The 20546-nt window shown below is 33.1% G+C and overlaps 3 protein-coding genes across 9 annotated transcripts; 1 reads left to right on the forward strand and 2 right to left on the reverse strand.

Annotated features, from left to right (window-relative positions):
- Positions 1 to 941: 941 nt before the first annotated feature.
- LOC122299763 (disease resistance protein RPV1-like) lies at positions 942 to 7982 on the reverse strand. Of its 6 annotated transcripts, XM_043110195.1 has the most exons (8): positions 7303 to 7981; positions 5512 to 6616; positions 5153 to 5428; positions 4149 to 5045; positions 4074 to 4115; positions 3410 to 3964; positions 2049 to 2681; positions 942 to 1928 (listed from the first exon to the last, which is right to left on the reverse strand). In XM_043110195.1, the coding sequence occupies exons 1-8, from the start codon at positions 7809 to 7811 to the stop codon at positions 1200 to 1202; spliced, it is 4746 nt and encodes a 1581-aa protein (XP_042966129.1). In that variant the 5' UTR covers positions 7812 to 7981; the 3' UTR covers positions 942 to 1199. The 6 variants fall into 6 exon arrangements, with proteins under 6 accessions (XP_042966129.1, XP_042966131.1, XP_042966130.1 ...); XM_043110197.1 differs by lacking the exon at positions 4074 to 4115; XM_043110196.1 differs by lacking the exon at positions 4074 to 4115 and having other exon boundaries at positions 4116 to 5045.
- A 7720-nt stretch (positions 7983 to 15702) lies between these two features.
- Positions 15703 to 16826, forward strand: LOC122299765 (disease resistance protein RPV1-like). The gene is made up of 2 exons (XM_043110201.1): positions 15703 to 15837; positions 16472 to 16826. The coding sequence occupies exons 1-2, from the start codon at positions 15770 to 15772 to the stop codon at positions 16824 to 16826; spliced, it is 423 nt and encodes a 140-aa protein (XP_042966135.1). The 5' UTR covers positions 15703 to 15769.
- A 90-nt stretch (positions 16827 to 16916) lies between these two features.
- LOC122299764 (TMV resistance protein N-like) lies at positions 16917 to 20216 on the reverse strand. Of its 2 annotated transcripts, XR_006239766.1 has the most exons (3): positions 19496 to 20208; positions 17345 to 18402; positions 16917 to 17257 (listed from the first exon to the last, which is right to left on the reverse strand). XR_006239766.1 is itself a non-coding variant. In XM_043110200.1 (2 exons), the coding sequence occupies exons 1-2, from the start codon at positions 20014 to 20016 to the stop codon at positions 18294 to 18296; spliced, it is 630 nt and encodes a 209-aa protein (XP_042966134.1). In that variant the 5' UTR covers positions 20017 to 20216; the 3' UTR covers positions 18266 to 18293. The 2 variants fall into 2 exon arrangements, 1 of the variants encoding a protein (XP_042966134.1); XM_043110200.1 differs by lacking the exon at positions 16917 to 17257 and having other exon boundaries at positions 18266 to 18402; positions 19496 to 20216.
- Positions 20217 to 20546: the final 330 nt, after the last annotated feature.

Below are 20546 nucleotides of genomic sequence, written 5' to 3' on the forward strand. Positions count from 1 at the left end.
ATAATGTGAAAAATCATAATTATTCACTTGTGATTTTTCAAGTGGTAGTTATTAGTTTAAATCTCATGATGTTTCACTTAGAAACTAATCGACATGCCGGGTCAAGTGGTTGGAGACTTCTCTTCCTCCCTTTGGGAATGGAGGTTGTTAGTTCAAAATATACCTATTCAACATTTTGGTTGAATTTATTTTGATGTATTGCACCATTTTCAAGTGCTTATTCAAGACAAGAATTGCACCTGTTCGGCATGACCCATGCGTCGCACTTCTTTGGCCCAAACATTATGCCTCTTCAGGCTTGGCTCACGCATAGGCATGGTGATTTGAACTCATACCCTTTCCGTTGAAAAAAAACACTCTTACTATTAAACCAAAACATATATTTGAGATAGTGTTTCACGAAAGCAAATAATAACCCATAATAAATTCACATATTTAATACAATCTTTAATAAATATAACATATATTGCCTTTGAAAGGGCTAAGTAATGGAATAAAAAGAACTTTTGGATCACTAGTGAAAATAAACTATTTGAATATTATAAGTACACGCCATTTCGGATCAAGTGATCCAGATCTTAGTTCATTAGGGTAGCGGTGAATTATGGTTTCTAACTCTGTTTCAGAAATTATGACGAGACCATATTCTTAGAAATTTGTTGACATGGCCGTCAACTGCAATAATGTGATAGATGAGTGGAGGGACGATGACTTATGCAAAATAACCGAAGTAGGCTGTTGCAAGTCCACATATAGGCCGAGAGATTTTTCATCAACTCGTACATGTACGTGCACTTGTCTTTTGTTGGCAGATTCAAGAAGCAAGGTGAGAAAATATGAATAATTTTATTTGAAAGTTTTTATTATTCATACTATTCAAATGACATAATTTAATTTATAAAATTTGAATAATGTACGGTGTAAAAATATTCAAATAATAGTACTACTCAATCAAATTAACTTTTATTGACGAGAGAATAATGAATTACACCGACTGAGTGTTTTTTGATAAGCAGCTACACTTGCAGATGTTGCATTTTCGTTTTCTTCATCACACTTGCATAAGCTGACAGCTATACATATTTATACTTAAAGAAAGAGAATTCTAGATATATCAACTCAGCCTTGAGAATATCAAAATTAAGTCATATCCTGGAATAATTGGAGTTCTTTTATCTAAAAATTTTCATAAAGGAATTTCAAATTAACTTCCAACGGTAAATAAAAATAAATAAATAAATAAAAAATGAAAAAGAAGGTCCAAAGGTCTGTTCTATAAAAGAAAACATTATAGAAAAGAAAAAAAACCTGAAAAAAAAATACTTCCAATAGTATTTTACCCAGTCATATAATTCTTCAAATTGGCTACGCAGGATCAACGTATCCTCAGAGTTCTTTCGTTCAACATCATATAATTCTTCAACCCAGTCATAATCTGAACCACATGAGAAATGGCTTTTTGTTTCCTCAAATTGATCATATAGCTCTTCTTCATCATACAAAAGACGGAATCCACACTTTTGCACCATCAAGCCTGGGCAATCGGTTGAGATAGAAGCATCAATCCAACTGCATTCATCCATAAAATTTGGAAACAACCGGCGTGGTATATAAGATAGCCAAATGAATCCACCTAGCTTTGACAGCAACTTGAGATCACGTTTGGTGAGGCAATAAGTATGGAAACGTTCCACTTTGTCAATATCAGTTTCCAGATCACAAATGAGGTTGGAAGGAAGTCGGGAAACCAGATTGTCAGCAACGTTACTTGAATGCCCTGGGACTGAAAGAGAAGCACAAAGAGCAAGTCCAATCCAAGAAGTACGATCATTTAGAGGTAAAGGGATTGTCACAACAGAGTCGGCACTCCGATGGGTGAACCACTCCAGAATTTTACTTGGACGATAACATGAATCATATCCACGATCCTGTGTAAAAGATAGAAAATATTGTAAACTTTACTCAAAAGGAGAGAAATAGAAAATATGGTGAACTTTAAAGTAGGGAATTAATATTACATATACAAAAGGAGAATTCAAATTTCTTACCATAAGGTAACTTCTGCGAGTTTTATTAGTCTTCTCCTGATGATCAATGGGCCTTATCGATATTTTAATTTCGAGGTCCTTATTAGAGTGGAGAGGTACTGTTGTTGCATTTGTTTTTTCTAGATCAGCCATAAAAGGACCTGTGGAATCTCGGTACTCAGAAAACAAATCATTGCAGTGTTTTAGTTCTTGCTCGAATTGTACTTGATCATGCTTGTACAAAATACGAAGTCCACATTTCTCCATTGTAATGATTGGACAATCACTTACAAATGAAGCTGCAATGTGGCTGCTGTACTGTTCCCAATGCCCCAATACATTACTAGCTGGCACATAAGCTATCAAACAGAAGCCACCTGGAGTAATAAACTGCTTGATTTCATGTCTACTGGTGTGGCAAGAAAAGCTTCTATCATGCAGAGCCATTTGCAATTGACAATTGTCGAGGAGGGTTTCTGAATCCCTGCGGATTGAAAAAGAAGCATATAGAACAAGTCCCATCCAATTATCGTTACCGTACAATCTTGGGGGGATGTCAATTGCCACTGAGTGTCCACAACTTTGATGAGTGAACCAGTCTTGAACTTTACATGGAGGAAAACAAAAACTATACCTAGTGGAGGGATGAAAGCCCTGTAAAAATGGAAATTTAATTAGTGTCAAATTAGAGAGAGAGAGAGCTAGTGAATATTAAACTTGTTATGTATAAGATACGTTGGTAAACAACTGTTTTAGTGAAAATGTGGTGAAGAATTATCCGATGTCACCGCCTCATGCATGCAACAAACCTTTTGTATTTGACAACTATATATGTACAATGCATCTGCCAGTTGTACATGTAGTTTAGACAAAATTAATGGATTTTTTTTTTTTTCCTGATTTTCTCGTATATAGATGAACGATGGCTGTCAATGGAGAAAATATGGACAAAAGATAGCTAAAGGTAATCCATGCCCTCGGGGATACTACCGTTGCACAGTCTCACCATCTTGTCCGGTGAGAGAACATTTTTATCTTCTGCGCCTACATGATGCATTGAAATTTAAATGACATGGTTAATTAGCATTATCAAAAAACAATATCTGCATATAATAGCTGGTCCTAATCTAGCTTGTCATAAAGTTTCAACATGCATGGCATCATTTGCAACTAAAAATTGAGGGGTTCAAATTTGCATTGATTTTTGTATTTGAATAATGATTAGGTAATTATTAAATGAAAAAGGTTAAAAGATTTGAAATTAAAAAGTGTTTTTATATTTGAGTGACATTTGAGACTGACATTAATAGAAGTTTGAAAATTCTGAGAATTTCATGTCTCATTGTCCAAATGTCCCAAAGTGTGACGGTATAAACCCTTACCAGCGGGCCAGCTGCATAGAAGTCATCATAAGGGCCACCGTCAAACCTACTACTTGCCTCCGCTACTAAAGGATGCCATCCAAAATTTTTCTGGCTTACAATTTGTACAAACTGCATCATATCTTGCTCGTAGAGGATACGAGCGCCACAAAATCTGATCACAATATTGGGGCTGTTGGATGTAAACCGAGCGGTGAAGCAGTTGCACTTGTCTAGTTGGTTCCTAAGCCTCGCATGCGATATATATAGGCAAAGTCCTAATGAACGACTGTGGCTGCGTTGGTATTTAGGGAGGACTACGGAAAAAGTTGCAGGACCTCCATCTATGTCCAAGCTACATATCAACTCATGAGAATTATTTGAGGCATCATCCACAGTTACACCATGAACACTACTAGATAGCGGTGCATGCAACACAATTCCTCTCCAACTACTATCTTTTGAGAGATTGTATGGTATTGGGATCGATATTGATGACCCAAATTTTTGATTGAACCACTCTGGAATTGCAGTCTGAGAAATGCCATGGTATTCTTCACTTTGATGAATTTGCTCCTGTACAATATTATAGAACGGAAAAATTAGGAGGAAATAAATGTTCTAATATGTTTGTGTTTGTGTGTGTGTGTGTGTGTGAGAGAGAGAGAGAGAGAGAGAGAGAGACCTCCATCCACAATGGGTGAAAGTGTCTATCTAGCAAGGAAACCTTATTTAGAATGTCTTCTTCATGGAAGGAAACCTTATTTAGAATGTCTTCTTCATGGGTAGCCAAGCTGAGGCAGTTAATAACAGTGAATTCTCCTCCACCTGAAGTCAACACTACAACTTGATTTGAATAATTTTGGAGTGAAGTACATTCTCGAGCCATTACAAATTGTGTAGTTGAGGGAAGATTTGGCAATAACTGAAGCCTCCTACAATTATCCAAATAAAGAAACTTAAGCATTGGAAGCTGAGAAATGCTCTCTGGCAAGCGTGTGAAATTGTTTCTGCTTAAATTCAGAGACTCCAAGGAGGTTAAGCTACTAAGATTGTCGGGGAGTGCTCCATCCAATAGATTGCAACTACTTAGATCTAGAGCTACCAAAGAGGTCAACTCTTGAAAATAGCTAGGCAACGACAAGGTGAGGGGTGCACCAATTGAAAATAAAACAAGGGAAGGAGGTTGACCTCTACATCCATAAAGAATGAGGGTTTTAAGAGCAGGTAAAAAACAGACGACACACGGAAAAAAAAAAAGCTTCTTGCAGTCTCCAAGATTTAGTAATGTTAGGCCAGTTAGAAGTTGAATTGATAATGGAAGTGCCTCAATGGCAGTCCCATCCAAATAAAGCTTTGACAAATGCTTCATATTCTCCCCAACCTCTGGAAACTCAGCAAATCTTGAACAACCCGATAAGATCAAAAGATTCAATGATTCCAAGTTGATCTTATGCGGAAGCCTAATCAGACGTTTACAACCTTTGAGATTTAATAGAATAAGCTGATTGAGAGCCGCAATAGATGGGTGAACTTCATACAATCTTGTGCAACCTTCAAAAATTAACCTTCGAAGACTTGGAAATCCAGAGAAGTCAGGAGTCATCATCAAGTTTTCAGAGCCAGTAAAGTCCATGACTTTCAACTTGTTTAAATTCTGTGATCCAACGATATAGAAATAGAGAAAATTAGATCTTGATGAAATTAATCCAAAGTAAAAAAAAAATAACATAGAAAAAAATTATTCTAGAAAAAAGATCTCACCAGATTGCTTGGTAATTGCATAATGCTGCTGCGATGCATAATGAGCTCAACTAGATTGCTTGGTTGAAAACTCTCCGGTATAGACCCCAAAGGATATTCGTCCCATTCGATTAGTTGTAACCAATTAGAGAGAGAATTGAGGCCCCGTGGAAGGTTCACATCACATGCTTTAATTAATCTAAGTTTTTTCATATTTGTAAAGGCTTTAGGATTCAAGTCTTCTTTTTGGTGTGGAGACGAGGTACTAAACATTATGCCTTCAACTTTATATGTTCCCTGGTAACCAAGAATAACAAAGTAAATGAAGATTGTGTGTGTGTGTGTGTGTGTGTGTGTAGCTATTATACCATTACACTTACAGAGTTTTCTCGTAGAACTTCAAGGATCTCATCACGACGCCATAATCTGCTACGTTTTCCAGGTTTTTTTGGGTATTCACAGCGAACAATTTCCCAACCCATTCTTTGTAGTAAACCATGCATCCACAATTTTTTCCCCAAAATAGTGATAAGAGATTTGTCTACAAGAGTTTCTATATCAATGTTAGGGAAGCAATCAGAACCTTCCAATAAATCTACTACTCGATCTTTGTCTTCCCCGTTGAAGAAACATGCAATATCTAAGAACATTATTTTCTCTGTCTCCCCCAATGCATCAAAACCTATTTTGAGTTTCTTTTGAATATCTCTATTAGGAAGTATTTGTAATCTATCCAAAGAACTTCTCCATACCTCTCTTCCTTTTCCAAACAGGGAGGAACCCAACACTTTAAGACTTAAAGGATGACCGTCGGCATAACTCACATAGTCATTGCATAAATCCAAAAGGTCTTGGTCATCACATTGATTAGGGTCATGAAAGGCTTTTTGACTAAAAAGATGTAAAGCCTCCTTTTTGTGTAGTCCTTTAATCGGGTATATAATTTGCACTCCATGACTTATTAACAAATGTCTATCTTTTGTGGTCACAATGATTCTACTCCCTGGTCCAAACCAATTGCAGTTTCCAGCTAATGTTTCTAATTGTTCTTTTTCATCCACATCATCGAGAACAATAAGAACTTTTGTGTAACGTAATCTATTCCTTATCACATCAATTCCCTTAAGCACATCCCATTTTTCTTGGTCATCCTTCAACTTCATATCAGAAAGGAGATTTTCTTGTAAAGTAACTAGACCATTTCTTTTAGAAACCAAACTAACATTCTCGAGAAAGCTTCTAGCTCGGAATAGATGATTGTACTTTTGAAAAACAATTCGTGCAAGAGTCGTCTTGCCCATTCCACTCATCCCGCATATCCCTATAAAGCGAACATCATTCGATCCAATATCTAAATAATGCAAATACATTTCCTTAACACGAGAGTCAATCCCAACAAGGTTGTTCTCATCACCACTTGGGCGGGTGTTGCTCAATTCTATAGATACCTTTTTAACAATACTTCTGATAAACTTTGACTCATCCCTGTAAAACAGTTAAAATAAAGCCTATTGATGAGTCAACTCAAAACCAACACAAATCGCAAAGAGATATATGTAAGGGTTGAGTCTTTGCGTGTTCGCCTTAAACTAGTGAAATTTAATATAATTGCATATATGGTTGATTGCCTTAAACACCAGTTTTACACTACATATTACATGTTTGATCGAGACTTCGTGTTGTGAAAAATTGCATCTTCCTTGTTGTAGATAAAAAGGCTTATAGACTATTTATTTTGAAGAAAATAAAGTGAATATTGGTAAGAATATTCTTTATAATGAAATTGCCTTGTGGGACTGCAAAGAAATTAAGTTCAATACTGAGTCATCAATACCTTCAATGAAGAATTGTAAAATCAAGAAAATGAAAATCATGACTTCGGAGCTACATAAGAAATGAAGATGCAATTAATTAAGAAACAGAACAAAAGAAATAGATGGAAGAAGAAATTTATGTAACTGAGAATAGTTAAACTTGAGACCTTGGGGATTTTTAGACCAAACTGGGTTCGAAGACGTTTTTACACCCGTGACTCAACTTTTTTTAATTAAGTCGTTAAATCTTGTAATAGGCGTCATACACTAATTATAAATGTGTATTTTACGGAGAAAGCGAGAAAAAAATTAAAAAAGAAAAAAGATTCTCACTAGAGAAAAGTTTGTGTATCTTACCCGTTCTTCAAATGGTATCCAGAGAGATTGGCCACTTCTTTCAAAGCATTTCTCCAAGTTTGCACCCTTTCTTTGTTCGCAAGATTCTTCTCGTGTTTAGCAAAGGCATCTCTGAAGGTGCCCTCCTCCTGTTTCCGTGCGTCACTAGGATTTACATGATAGAAAATGGGCAAAACTTTCAACTCTCTATCTTTCATGCATTCAACAATCTTTGCAAGTTCTTCCAAGCACCATGTGGATGTTGCATACTCCTTTGAAATAATGATGACCGCCATTCTTGACTTCTCTATTGCATCCAAGAGTTCCTTCTTAATGGGTCTTCCTATCTCCAGTCTTACATCATCCATAAAGGTGTAGATCAATTTCTCACGCAACTCATTGCATAGATGGCTTGTAAAAGTATCACGGGTTTCACCTCTGAAACTGAGGAAAACTTCATATTTCCATTGGTGTTTGGAACAAGAGGAAGAAGATGATAGGGTTGTTTGAATATTGCTGGTGAAAGCCATCTCAGACACTTGGCTCAGCTAATTAAGCTTCTTTGAGTTTAGATTATAAAGGATATACAATGCTAAAGCAAGCCTCCAATTAACTCTTCCCCAAAACTCATGCTAACACTGAAAATCTGCTCTACTTTCAAGTACAAGAGTATTCTCACACACCTTTTAAAAGTGAAAGTAAATGGTATATTATTTTCCACACAAATATAGGTGTGAACAGATGAAACAATGAGAATCTACTTTAATTTCAAGTATTCACAGGCCTTTTCAAAGTGAAAGTAATTGTATATTATTTTCCACACATATTTAAGTGTATAGTGGCCATGATTCACGGAGGCTGGTCTGGAGATGTTGAGGTATGATGTCAGGCTTATCATTGTGCTCTATCTTTATTCTTTACAGCTTGATCCTTAACTTTGTGTCAATATTTAGAGTGGCTTCTGTGGCTTCACGATTGGCTGCCTTGATTAGTGCACTATTACGCCCCTCAACCTCAGATTAGGAAAAACTTAGTCGCCACCAAGGTTTTGTAAAAATGTCGGTTGGTTGTGTCTCAGGGAATGACATGAATGCTATGCCAATTATCAATATTAACTAAGGTATCCTAAGTCAATAATATTGGTATGTATTAGTGGAGGTGCACGTAGGAATATTTCGACTATCATAGATTGAATTTATTATTTTATATATATAATAATTAAAAATCTCAAAAAATATATATTTTAAGAGGGTACTAGCTGACCACCCAGCACTTACTGTTAGCATAAATATGATAATTCTTTTTTTGATTTTTTTTGTAAAGATCTTTTTAACATTTTTAATCATTTAGAAAAAAAATAAAAAAAATATACAATTCACTAATAATCATTTCCTTAATTATTAAATAAAAAAATTAAAATGCATCGACATAAGATTGATCTGTAAGAATGAGGAGCTTCCCTAACATTTTCCTATATTTTATGCCTCCTATGAAAGTTTTACAAGTTCTGTCTCTCTCAGTGTGGGATACTACTTGATCGATCAGGCGTATATATATATATATATATAAATCATTTTTCGGTTGGTTTCTGTGATCAGTACTATCAATTATTAAGGGTGGAAGAGCGAAACCTCTAGGAAAGAATTCTTTTCGAAAAGTTTGGAATTTTATAAAGTTTTGAAGAGTCGAGTCGTCAAAGTCTTCGTAGTTCCTAGTGCAAATCAACGAGGAACATGAGTAGGAAGCATCCTCACTTGGGCCGGGGTAGCATTATGGATGAGCTAAGACCATGGGTACCCTTGGCATGCTTTTCTGAGAATTTTCATGACATGAATGCTATGCCAAATTATTAATATTTAAGATATCCTAAGTCAGTAGTATTGGTATGTGTTACAGTGTTAGTGGAGGTGCACGTGAGCAGTGGTGGAATCAACAAATTTTTTTTAAAGGGGTCAACTTTTTTATCTTATGTAAAATGAAAAAATATTATAAAATTATTAAATATATATAAAATTAAATCTCAATAATTTGCTAAATAATAATATAGAAATGAAACTTTAAAAACCTAACTTAATGTCTGTTTCAGATTTTTTACTACAATATTTCATAGGATAATATTCATCCATTATTAATTTTGTAAATATGAAATATTTATAAATTATTTTCTTCGCATAAACTATCAAGTGATCTTTTATAATACCATCTTTCATTCTAATATCTAAGCTAGTTTATCAAATTTCATGTAAACTCTATCTATTTTGATGTCGCATCAAGTATAGAATACTATAACTGAGACCTTAAATAAACTTTACATTGCTCAATGAAGTTTAGAGGATAAATCATCTCAACTATTTTTCTTATAAATTATCAAACTTAAATGGTTTTTCTAGTATTTTCACTTTGAACTCTATATTAAGAAACTTAATCTTGTATGATAAAAAACTTTGAGGGCAATGTTAATAATTTATTATTTCTCCTAATATTAGTTTTAATTTAATTTTAATGTGGTCACATCCTTGAAAATACATAATATATAGAAATTATATAAAATCTAGGGATTGTGGGAAAAAAAATTAGAGAGAGAAATTTCTATGTATATGAAATTTTTACAAAATTTTAGATAGCATATGAAAATAAGGAAATTATAAATTTTTTTGGGGACCCAATTTCTATATACATAGAATTATGAATAAAATTTAGAGATTATTTTAAATTTTAAAAAAAAAAATGGGGGCCCATGGCCTCCTCAAGCCATATGAATATCCGCCATTGCATAGGAGAATTCAACTATCATGGATTGAATTTATTATTTTAGATAATAATTAAAAATCTCAAAAAGCATATATTTTATGCCAAAAAAAAAGTTAAATGTATTTAAGAAAAACTTACCAAAAAAAAAAATTGCTTTCCCCCAACTTCTACAAAAAACTTATTATTCCTAGGAAAGTTCTACAAGTTCTCTCTCAACGTGGGATACATATTGATCAGGCGAATAAATACCGCCTTGAATTTAATATATATATATATATATATAATTTATATGTATCAATTTTTGGGTGGCTTCTGTCAATATCAACACTCAAGTGTGGAAGAGCGAAACATCCAGAAAAGAATTCCTTTCGAGAAGTTTGGAATTTTAAAAGGTTTCGAAGAGTAGTCAAGTCGTCAAAGTCTTCCTAGTTCCTAGTGCAGATCAATGAGGAAAATGAGTAGGAAACATCCTCACTTGGGCCATAGCATTATGGAGGGATTCCCCGATGCTAAGACCATGGGTATCTTTGGCATGCTTTTATGAGAATTCTCACATTGTATTTTGAAGGCATGAGAAGTTTTTTTTTTTTTTGGGGGGGGGGGGGGGTTAAGATCAGTAATAGGTTGTTGCTGGTGAATTGGGAGTTTAATTGGGATATGGCTTCTATCTCCTTCTTTATTTTCCTTCTTCTCTCACACCTTGTGTGTTGATTCTTTTGGCCAAACAAAAATAAACATATAGATTCCATAACTGTCCCCCTTTTCCCTGTGGAGATCTGGGTATGATCGGCTTCCCATTCGCCAATACCACGCACCCAAAATGTTGACATTGTAGATTGTAACAAAGAACTTGCGATAATGCAACAGATGACCGATGAATTAAGACATTAAAAAAATACTTGATCATTACATAAAATGACTAATTAAAGAACCGGAAAAATAATTTAGCCACAAAGATATTCCATAAAATTAAAAGTAAAAGTAAATGTAACATATCATAAAAAATCATGTCAATTTATGAATTTACTTTTATTAAATTTCTTTATAGCTCATGTAACACTTCTCCAATAGTTGGGGTTTTAGGTGCTAAAATGACAAATGCTTAATTGGTTGGCATTAACAAAATTTCAACCATTTAATTTAAAATCAACAGTTGCATTGGATTATAGAATAGTTTCAAATCCTGGTAAATAATCATGATCCATCAAAGACTCCAACTTGCCATATGATGACAAGTCTTTGATCGTATCGTTTAGAGTCAAATGAGTATGTTGTGTATTAGTTATTTATAAAATAAACATGTAACGTTTCAATAATAAAATTCTAAACTACAGAACTAAGGCTTCGTTTCGATAGTAAAAGTATTTTATCTGATCTCATCTCATTATTACAATTTTTTAAATTTTTACATAAAATGGAATAAACAATTCAACTTTTTTAATTTATAAAATAATAATATTATTAAAAAATAATATTCTAACAATATTTTAATTAATTTTTAACTTTCATCTCAATTTATCCTATCTCAATTCGCTATTTAAACAATACATATTAAATTTTCCAAACTATTTTTTTTCACTTTTAATACTAATTATTTTGAAATTAATGCATGGAAGCATAAAAAAAGAGACCATAAAAGGATGTCGGTTGGTTATTCGTAAGTGTCGAGGAAAAGGAAAAAGTTACAAATTTGTCTCGTTTATAAATTATTTGTAGTTGCACGATTGTCGGAGATGGCAATGGCACCTTTTGGAAAATTCACAGGCACGAGAGCTACACCAAAGACTTTCTACAACCACGAACCCATATACATAAGAAAAAGGTACCGCGATCGAACAATTCTCCAGAATTTTTACCGAATGTGATTATTATTTTTTATTTAATTTTTATATTCTTAAATATTTTTTTATAAAACAATTTATTTAATTACGAAATAAAAAAAATAAAAAATAAAAAAATGAATAGACTTTTTGGGCATTTCTGATATGAAAAATGCTGCACGTGGACCCCCATTGCTTGGAATACAAGGCTATATGCTGCTTTTTCCAGCTTGTCCTGTCAAAGAGCGTAGTTCAGTACGTCTCCAACCACCCACTCACTTTAGGAGGAGAGTGCTAACTGCTAGGCCACCGCTGGAGCCCCCGCTGGCTCTTTATGTGTGTGTGTGTTTTTTTTTTTAATTTTTTTTTATAAAGATTATTTTAATATTTTTAAATGTTTTTTAAAAATAAAAAAATAGAATATTATTAAAAAATATTTTTTTAATCATTAAGAATTTTTTAATTAATGATTCAAAAATTATTTTTTAATAATATTATAAAGTTAATTTATTTTTTAAAATATTTAAAAGTATTAAAATAATTTATGTAAAAAAAACCAAAAAAAATATACACATGAAGAGCCAACGGGAGCCCCAGTGGTGGCTCAAGCATTCTCATTCTAGTTAAAAAATGATAGGTTTACTTCTTATTACTTCTTTATCATTCTCTTTATTTTTTTTAAATTTTTATTATTATTTTATTTTACTTAATAGTTAAGAAAATAATTATTAATAAAATTGTATATCTTTTAAATTTTTTTCTTAATAATTAAAGATGTTAAAAAAATACTTAAAAATAATAATAATAAAAATTTAAATACACTATAAAATAATAAAGATTTAGTGGAAAGTAATAATTCTATCATTCTACTTTTATTTATAGACCTATGCGTTGTAAATTTTTTCGTGCCCACTTTATCCGGCCGTTGAATTCATCAAGTATTATCATTTTATTTTATTTTATCATTATAATTTTTTTTTAATTTTTGTATAAAACATAATAAATAATTTAACTTTTTCAAATCTCAATTAAAATTTTTAAATCTTAAAACAATAATAATATGAACAAATAATATTTTATTCAACTTTCAAATAAAACCATCTTCTCTCATCTCATTATCCAAACGACTGCTAAATCCATTATTAATTATAGAACCTCCGTTTCCATATTATAATAGAATAATTCTACTTATCATTTGTATACAACAAACAACATATCTATTTTTTTTTTGTGAGAATGTCGATCGGTTGTCTCACGGAATGTAGATTTCCATGGACTAAACGGGGATATGGATGTAGATTTCCGCCGAGGAATCTCCCACGGAACATGGATTGATAGGTGATACAGTTCATCTTGATCAAATAGATAATGTTTTAGCCCGCATTTTCATGATATAAATGCTACGCCAATTATAAATATTTTAGATATCCTAAGTCAATAATATGGGTATGTATTAGTGGAGGTGCGCACGTGAGAATATTTCGACTATCATGTATTAAATTTATTTTTTTATATAATAATTAACTATCAAGGTGGGAGAGCGAAACCTCCAAGAAAGAATTCTTTCAAAAAGTGAATTTTAAAAGGTTTCGAAGAGTCAAGTCGTCGAAGTCTTCCTAGTTCCTAGGGCAGATCAATGGAGAACATAGTAGGAAACATCCTCACTTGGGCCGTAGCATTATTGAGGGATTCCCCAATGATAAGTCCATGGGGTACCTTGGCATGCTTTTCTGAGAATTTTCATGACTTGAATGCTATGCCAATTATCAATATTTAAGGTATCCTAAGTCAATAATATTGGTATGTATTATAGAAGGTGCATGTGAGCAGTGGAATAACCAGCAATTCTTCTTAGGGAGGATTAACTTTTTTATCGCACAATATGTTTAAGTAGAATAAAAAAAATTTTAAAAATTATAAAATATAGATAAAATTAAATCACGATAATTTACCAAATAACATAAAAATAAAACTTTAAAATCCAATTGTTATCAACGCTTTTGTGAATTTAGTCTTTATTTTAATCAAATCCTCTTATGCCTTTAAATTAATCAATTAAAACGACCAAGACTGGAGAGAGGTTTCAAGGTCATGAGTGTCATAATTCTGCCCAGCAAAAGTTAAAAAATAGAGAGAGAATTTAGTGCCATCGTCTCAAACAAATTTCTCCGTGGAAAGTGGATGCTATTTTATTCAACGAATAGGGGCTATATTAACTTTTGACTCATCAACCAAAAGACAAATAGAACAGTAGGATTGGGACGATGGTTTAAAAAAAAAAAAAAAAAACTGTGGTTTGTGATTGTGAGCTATTGGTATTTGGTACGGAAAATGATAGGGTTTATTATTTTATTACTTATTTACTACTACTATTTTATGGTTGATTGTTTTTTTAATTTTTTATTTTACTTAATGGTTAAGGAAGTGACTATTAATAAAATTATATATATTTTTTAAATTTTTTCTTAATAATTAAGGATGTTAAAAAAATACTTAAAAAAAATAATAAAAAAATAAAAAATTCCTAATATCTTATAAATAGTAAATAGGTAGTAATAGGGTAATAAGCCCTATCAGTACCCTTTGCAAATAAATGTTTTTTTCAATTTTATCAGTGAGTCAGTTTAAACTGAAGCGTACGATGCAACCTTAAAAAAATAGTGGGTTATTTTCCTTGCAGAGCTGCATTTTCCCTTGGTGAGTTGTTTGGTAATTTCTTATTCAGAGCTGCATTTTCACTCCTATTTAATTTCCGCACCACTCTATAAATATGATACTTTTCATCATTTTGGATCATCTCTTAATTTTAACTCAAAAGTTTATAGACAGTAACATCTTATCATAATAGAATGACGACATTGTATATATATATATAGAATCTCACATATAATCATTTTAGTCAAATTCGAATTTTTGGTCCATAAATTATTCATTGTTGCAATTTACTTATATCTTAACGCAGTTTCCTTTATTCACATTCAAGTGAATAAATTGAGAATAATATAAATGTGTTATATATTTGATAAGATATAATTAATGTGTATCCAAAAACTACTGCTCTGTTGTTAGTGTGTTACTAATCATGATGGTATGTCTTTATTGTGTTAATAAAGAGACTTACAATTAGATTTTTTCAATTGAGATTAAACGATAGGGAAAATTATTGGAAATGTCTAATGAAGTGCTCTGGGAATCGATTGTGTAAATGCATCTCCTCTTGTTCCTTCCAACCACAAGAGACGGCAATTTTGAGACATATCTAAAATTCTCTTTCTTATAAATATATATAGCTGTCAGTTTACGTAACTATGTAAGCGTGATAAAGAACGAAAAAGAAAACGTAACATTTGTAGGTGCAGCTGCTTATAAAAAAAATAGTCAGTTTGTGATACCGATAACAATAAGGATAAGTGGTGTATAAGATCTCACATTATTTGAGAAGAAATTTTTGTTCTTTATAAGATTTCAATAGAATTCTGATTGTATTATTAAATAGTCTTTTTAGAATATAGATCATATAATTTAGATTTTCCACTAGGGCGTTACACAGTTAGTGTAGTACTCCATTATTTTCTCATCAATAGAAGTTACTTTTTTTTTTTCAAGTCACGCTATTTGAATGTTTTTACACTTAAAATTTAAATTTTAAAATTTATTTTCTAATTAAATTATGGCATGTAGATAGTATATATGGAGTAAAGATTTTCAAATAAAAACATTCATATTTTCTCACCTTGCTTCTTGAATCTGCCAACAAAGACAAGGGCATGTACATGTAGGAATTGATGAAAAATCTCTCGGCCTCTACGTGGACTTGTGCAATATCCTACTTCTATTATCGTAAAAATTAGATTTGAAATCCATTTGTCTGGATTCTCGTTTGTCTGGATTTCAAATCTACATGTAAAAATGCAAAGATGCTGAAATGGAACGAAGCTTTCAAAAGAGTAACTCATTTGTCTGGATTCTCGTTAACGCACTACCGGTAAGCTTTGCCTATATGTACTTGTCATCATGTATATGCATATATAATGATATATATAATATTTGAGATATTCATGGGAAAAATTGAGACGAATCCAAGATCTGACATGAGGGAACCGGTGAAGATAAAATATCATACCAAAGGAAAACTATTTGATATTTGTCATTATTTTTTACATTGAATAATTATATGAAAAACATGGTCAAACTTTAGAAATCCATTCTGGGATTTAGTATCTAGAATCAGTACTACCACTTCATTAGTTTCACATAAAGTTTATTGGACAATTTACAATGTCCAAACTACTCACAAATGCAACCTTTAACGAGCATAAATATAAGGTACAATGTTATAGATTAATCATAGACAATCGTAAAATCAAATTAAAATTTCAATTAAATTCTCTATTTTTCAAAATAAGAGGAAAGTACATTTGCATAATATAGTGTTTCATTATTCTTCGAGTTAAGATCAATATATACTTTTCTGATCAAAGAACTAGAAAGCATATTAGAAATCCGCCATGTTTTTATGTGAGAACTCTTGTTTCAAGATGAATGAATAGAACATCTACACTTACATATCTCTTTTGGTATGCATTGACTTACCGAGAGGTTTTGGTTCTTTCTTAAAGGTCTGAGGCGGAGTTTATTCGAGCCATTGTTGAATGGATATCCTTGCAATTTGATTATACACTCACAAGTGTCGCTGGGCATGATGAACTTGTTGGAATGGACTCTCGTCTTGAGGAAATGAATTTGCATTTAGATTTGGCATCAAATGATGTTCGCTTTATAGGGATATGCGGGATGAGTGGAATAGGCAAGACAACCCTTGCAAGATTTGTCTTTGTAAGAATCCGTCATCAATTTGAAGCTAGCAGGTTTCTTGAAAATGTTAGCGAGGGTTCTAAATCATATGGTTTAGCTGCTTTTCCAATCTTGTGCAGCCTTGAAGAATCAGCTTCTCAAGATTTGGGAATCCAGTGAAATCAGGAGTCAGGATTAAGTTTCGAGAGTCACTAAGGTCAATGACTTTCAGCCTTTTAAAATTCTGTGATAAAATATAAAAAATAAAGATAGGAAAATCAATAGTCAAGTACTTATTTAAAAAACAAAAAATACAACATAATTAAAAATCTTACAGTAAATCCCATTGGTAGCCGCTCAAAGCGGCTGCGAGGCATTATGAGCTCAACAAGTTTGATTGGTTGAAAACCCCTTGGTATGGATCTCAAAGGATATTCATACCATTCCATAAGATGTAACTCGTTAGAAAGATAACTGAGGCCCAGAGGAAGGTGCACATTGTAGATTCTAAGCAATCTCAGATTTGTCATCAATGAGAATGCTTCAGGCTTCAAGCATTCTTGTTGATGTGGATATGAGTTTAGCATCATGCCTTCAACTGAAGCAGTTCCCTAGTGACCAAGAGCAATGAATCAGTGTAGAGAAAGTATGTGAACACTTTAGAAGAATCTTTATGGCCATAATATTGTTGCACTTACTGTATTATCCATTAGTACTTTAAAGACATCGTCACAAAGCCATAACCTACTGCGTTCTCCTGGATTCTGTGGGGATTGACAATGAATAATTTCCTAACCCATTCTCTGTAGTAAATCGTGTATCCACAATTTTCTCTCTAAAATGGTTACTAGAGATTTGTCAATGAGATTTTCCATATCAATTTCCGGGTAGCAACCGGAACCTTCTAGTATATCAACCACTCGTTTTTGCTCCTCCCCATTGAAGAAGCAGGCAATATCTAAAAATAGTTTTTTCTCTATATCCCGCAGCGCATCAAAATTGATTTGAAGTGTGTTCTGAATACCTTTGTCAGGAAATTCTTTTAGTCTATCCCAAGCACTTTCCCATACCTTTCTTTCTTTTCCCAACAGAGAGGATCCCAAAACTGTAAGAGCTAGAGGATGCCCATTAGCATAACTTATAAACCCCTCGCATAGATCTAGAAGGCCTTTTTCACAATGGGGTTTGTGGAAGGCTTCTTGACAAAAGAGTTGTAGAGCATCACATTCATTCAATTTCTCAGCCATGTACACATTTTGTACTCCATGTATTTTCAAGAGATGTCTGTCTTTAGTGGTTATGATAATTCTACTCCCTGAGCCAAACCAATTATGGTTCCCTGCTAATGTTTTTAATTGTACTATATTATCCACATCATCAAGAACAAGAAGAACCTTTTTGTAACGCAATCTCTTAATTGTCTCATCGATTCCTGTACATGCATATGCTTTATCTTTTTCACTTTTTAACTTCATATCAGTGAGGAGCTGTTGCTGCAATGTAGCTAAACCACGTTTTTCATGCTCCATTCTAACATTGTTGAGAAAGCTGCTAGCTTGAAATTGACTACGGATCCTTTTAAAAACAGCTTGTGCAAGCGTTGTCTTACCCATCCCACTCATCCCACATATTCCTATAGAGCGAACATCATGGGGAGTACATTCCAACAAGGCTGTCCTCATCAACACCTGAGAGTGTACCATCCAAATCATGGGATATCTTTCCAACAATGTTTTGGATGTGCGTTGACTCGGACCTGTCAGAAAGAACCATAATCTTTTGGGGGATCAAAGAAAACCAAAGACATATGCAAATTTTGATGTTCTACTTTTTCATCTCAAGGCAAACAGGTCTGAAATTACATATAGCAACATAGTCCAGCTTGTTTTAGCGGTGGAATAGCAGTGTACCGAAGAAAAGAAATTAATTCTTGGATGTTATATGTACATATTGATGCCAACTTGAAGAAGTAGAAATTAATGTATTATTCAAAATGCACTCTGTTTTATTGTTAAAAGATATAAAAAGTAAATTAAACTTGGATTTCAGTAGTTAATTGAAACCTAGATATCAGCCACTATAAATTATAAAATGCCAGGTAGTATGCAAGTTACAATAATGGCCAAAAACCACTTTTACTTGGGAGATACCAGGCAGCTGATTATAAGGTGCAACAGGGGAGGTGGAATCCTTAAAATCCAATGATCCCTGCGGAAACTACCAAGCAAAAAGATTATTAGCAGTGACCTTTAAGCACAACCACTCTGGTCGATTGGGCTAATTTTGTTCATCTACTTTTCTTTTCCTTCTTTGGATGAGTAGTTGGCGGTTCTTGGACCTTACAAAGATTCAGGTCAACCAGAATTATGCTTGTTGAAAGTTAGTCAATTCTGATTTCTTTCGAATGATTAATATGAGTAATTAGTTGGCATTAGTGTGTATACATGGAATTCCGCAAAACAATTCAGATATTAATTATTTGTAGACTAAGAAGAAACTGTCACTATTTCAAGTTTCAAGATTTGTAGGAAGTAGAAATGTTCTATGAATCAAACATTTCTCATAAATAAATATATATATATATATATATATATATAGCTCTTGCTTTTATATATGGTTATTACATAACTTCATTGATTGAGATTTGGGGTTTTAGATGTATTTATTCGCCATGGCCATATGCATGGTGGTTCTGTGGATTAATAGTAAAGCTAAAAAGACAATTCTTTTTCTGAACAGCATTTTAAGACAGACATTTGCAATATTAAGGGTCTACTTTTCCGTCGGGAGAATGAGGAAAAGAAGAAAAAAAGGAGAAGACTCGGTAGAAGAAGATGATTAAACCTTACCCATCCTTTAGGGAGTATACGGAGTGATTGGCCACTTTTGTCAAAGCATCTCGCCACCCTTGCGCCTTCTTCATGTTGTCTTTGTAACGTTTGTCATGCTCTACAAAGGCATCTGCAAAAGTCTCCCTCTGATGCCGAACATTGCTTGGATCCTCATGATAAAGGATGGGAAAAATTTTCATCCCACTCTCTTTCACGCATTTATCAATCTCTACAAGTTCTTGCAAGCACCATGTGGAAGATGCATAGTTTCTTGACAAGACGACGACTGCCATTCTCGATTTCTTGATTGCACATATGAGTTCAGGCGAAATGGGTTTTCCTATTTCGAGATCTTCATCGTCCTTAAAGGTGACAATCCCTTTCTCGACCAAGGCCTCATATAGACGTTCAGTAAAAGTATAACGAGTGTCTTCACCTCTGAAACTGAGGAAAACTTCATATTCCCATGGTGATTCAGAAATAGGAGAGGAAAGATCAGACGATGATGGGAGTATTTGAACATTGCTGGTGGAAGCCATTGGACACTGCTAAGCCTAAAGTAGAGAGATTTGATTCTATTCTATAACAATGTTTTAGCCCGTGACCGAAATTCACGGTAATCCTTGAAGTCCTCAAGTTGCAGGTTTGTAAATCAACGTCAACTCTTGATAGAGCTTCCCGGGAAAGTGGCCCACAACTTCCAAGCAGAGGTACGAAATTTACCGATTCTCCGTTTCCATCCCAAGAAATCATTTTCAGATTATCTTATATTGGTTGGCTGCAGCGCTTCTCAATAATCAAGCATTGTTCACTTTCTTAAAATATCTCATCATCTTATTTAATTATTTTAAATTTTTTAAATTTTCATATAAAATAAAATAAATAATTTAATTTTTTAAAATTTTAATATTAAAATAATATATTTTAATAATATTTTATTCAACTTTCTATTTTAATCTCATTTCATCTTTAAAAATAAGCGAGACCATTTGTCAACCTCCAACCCAATCCGTCCCAAGACTCATTTGGGCTGACCTGACTCCAAACTAGGACGAAACAAACTCAGACC

This window comes from Carya illinoinensis, chromosome 16, assembly GCF_018687715.1.
Source record: "Carya illinoinensis cultivar Pawnee chromosome 16, C.illinoinensisPawnee_v1, whole genome shotgun sequence".
Classification (NCBI taxonomy): domain Eukaryota; kingdom Viridiplantae; phylum Streptophyta; class Magnoliopsida; order Fagales; family Juglandaceae; genus Carya; species Carya illinoinensis.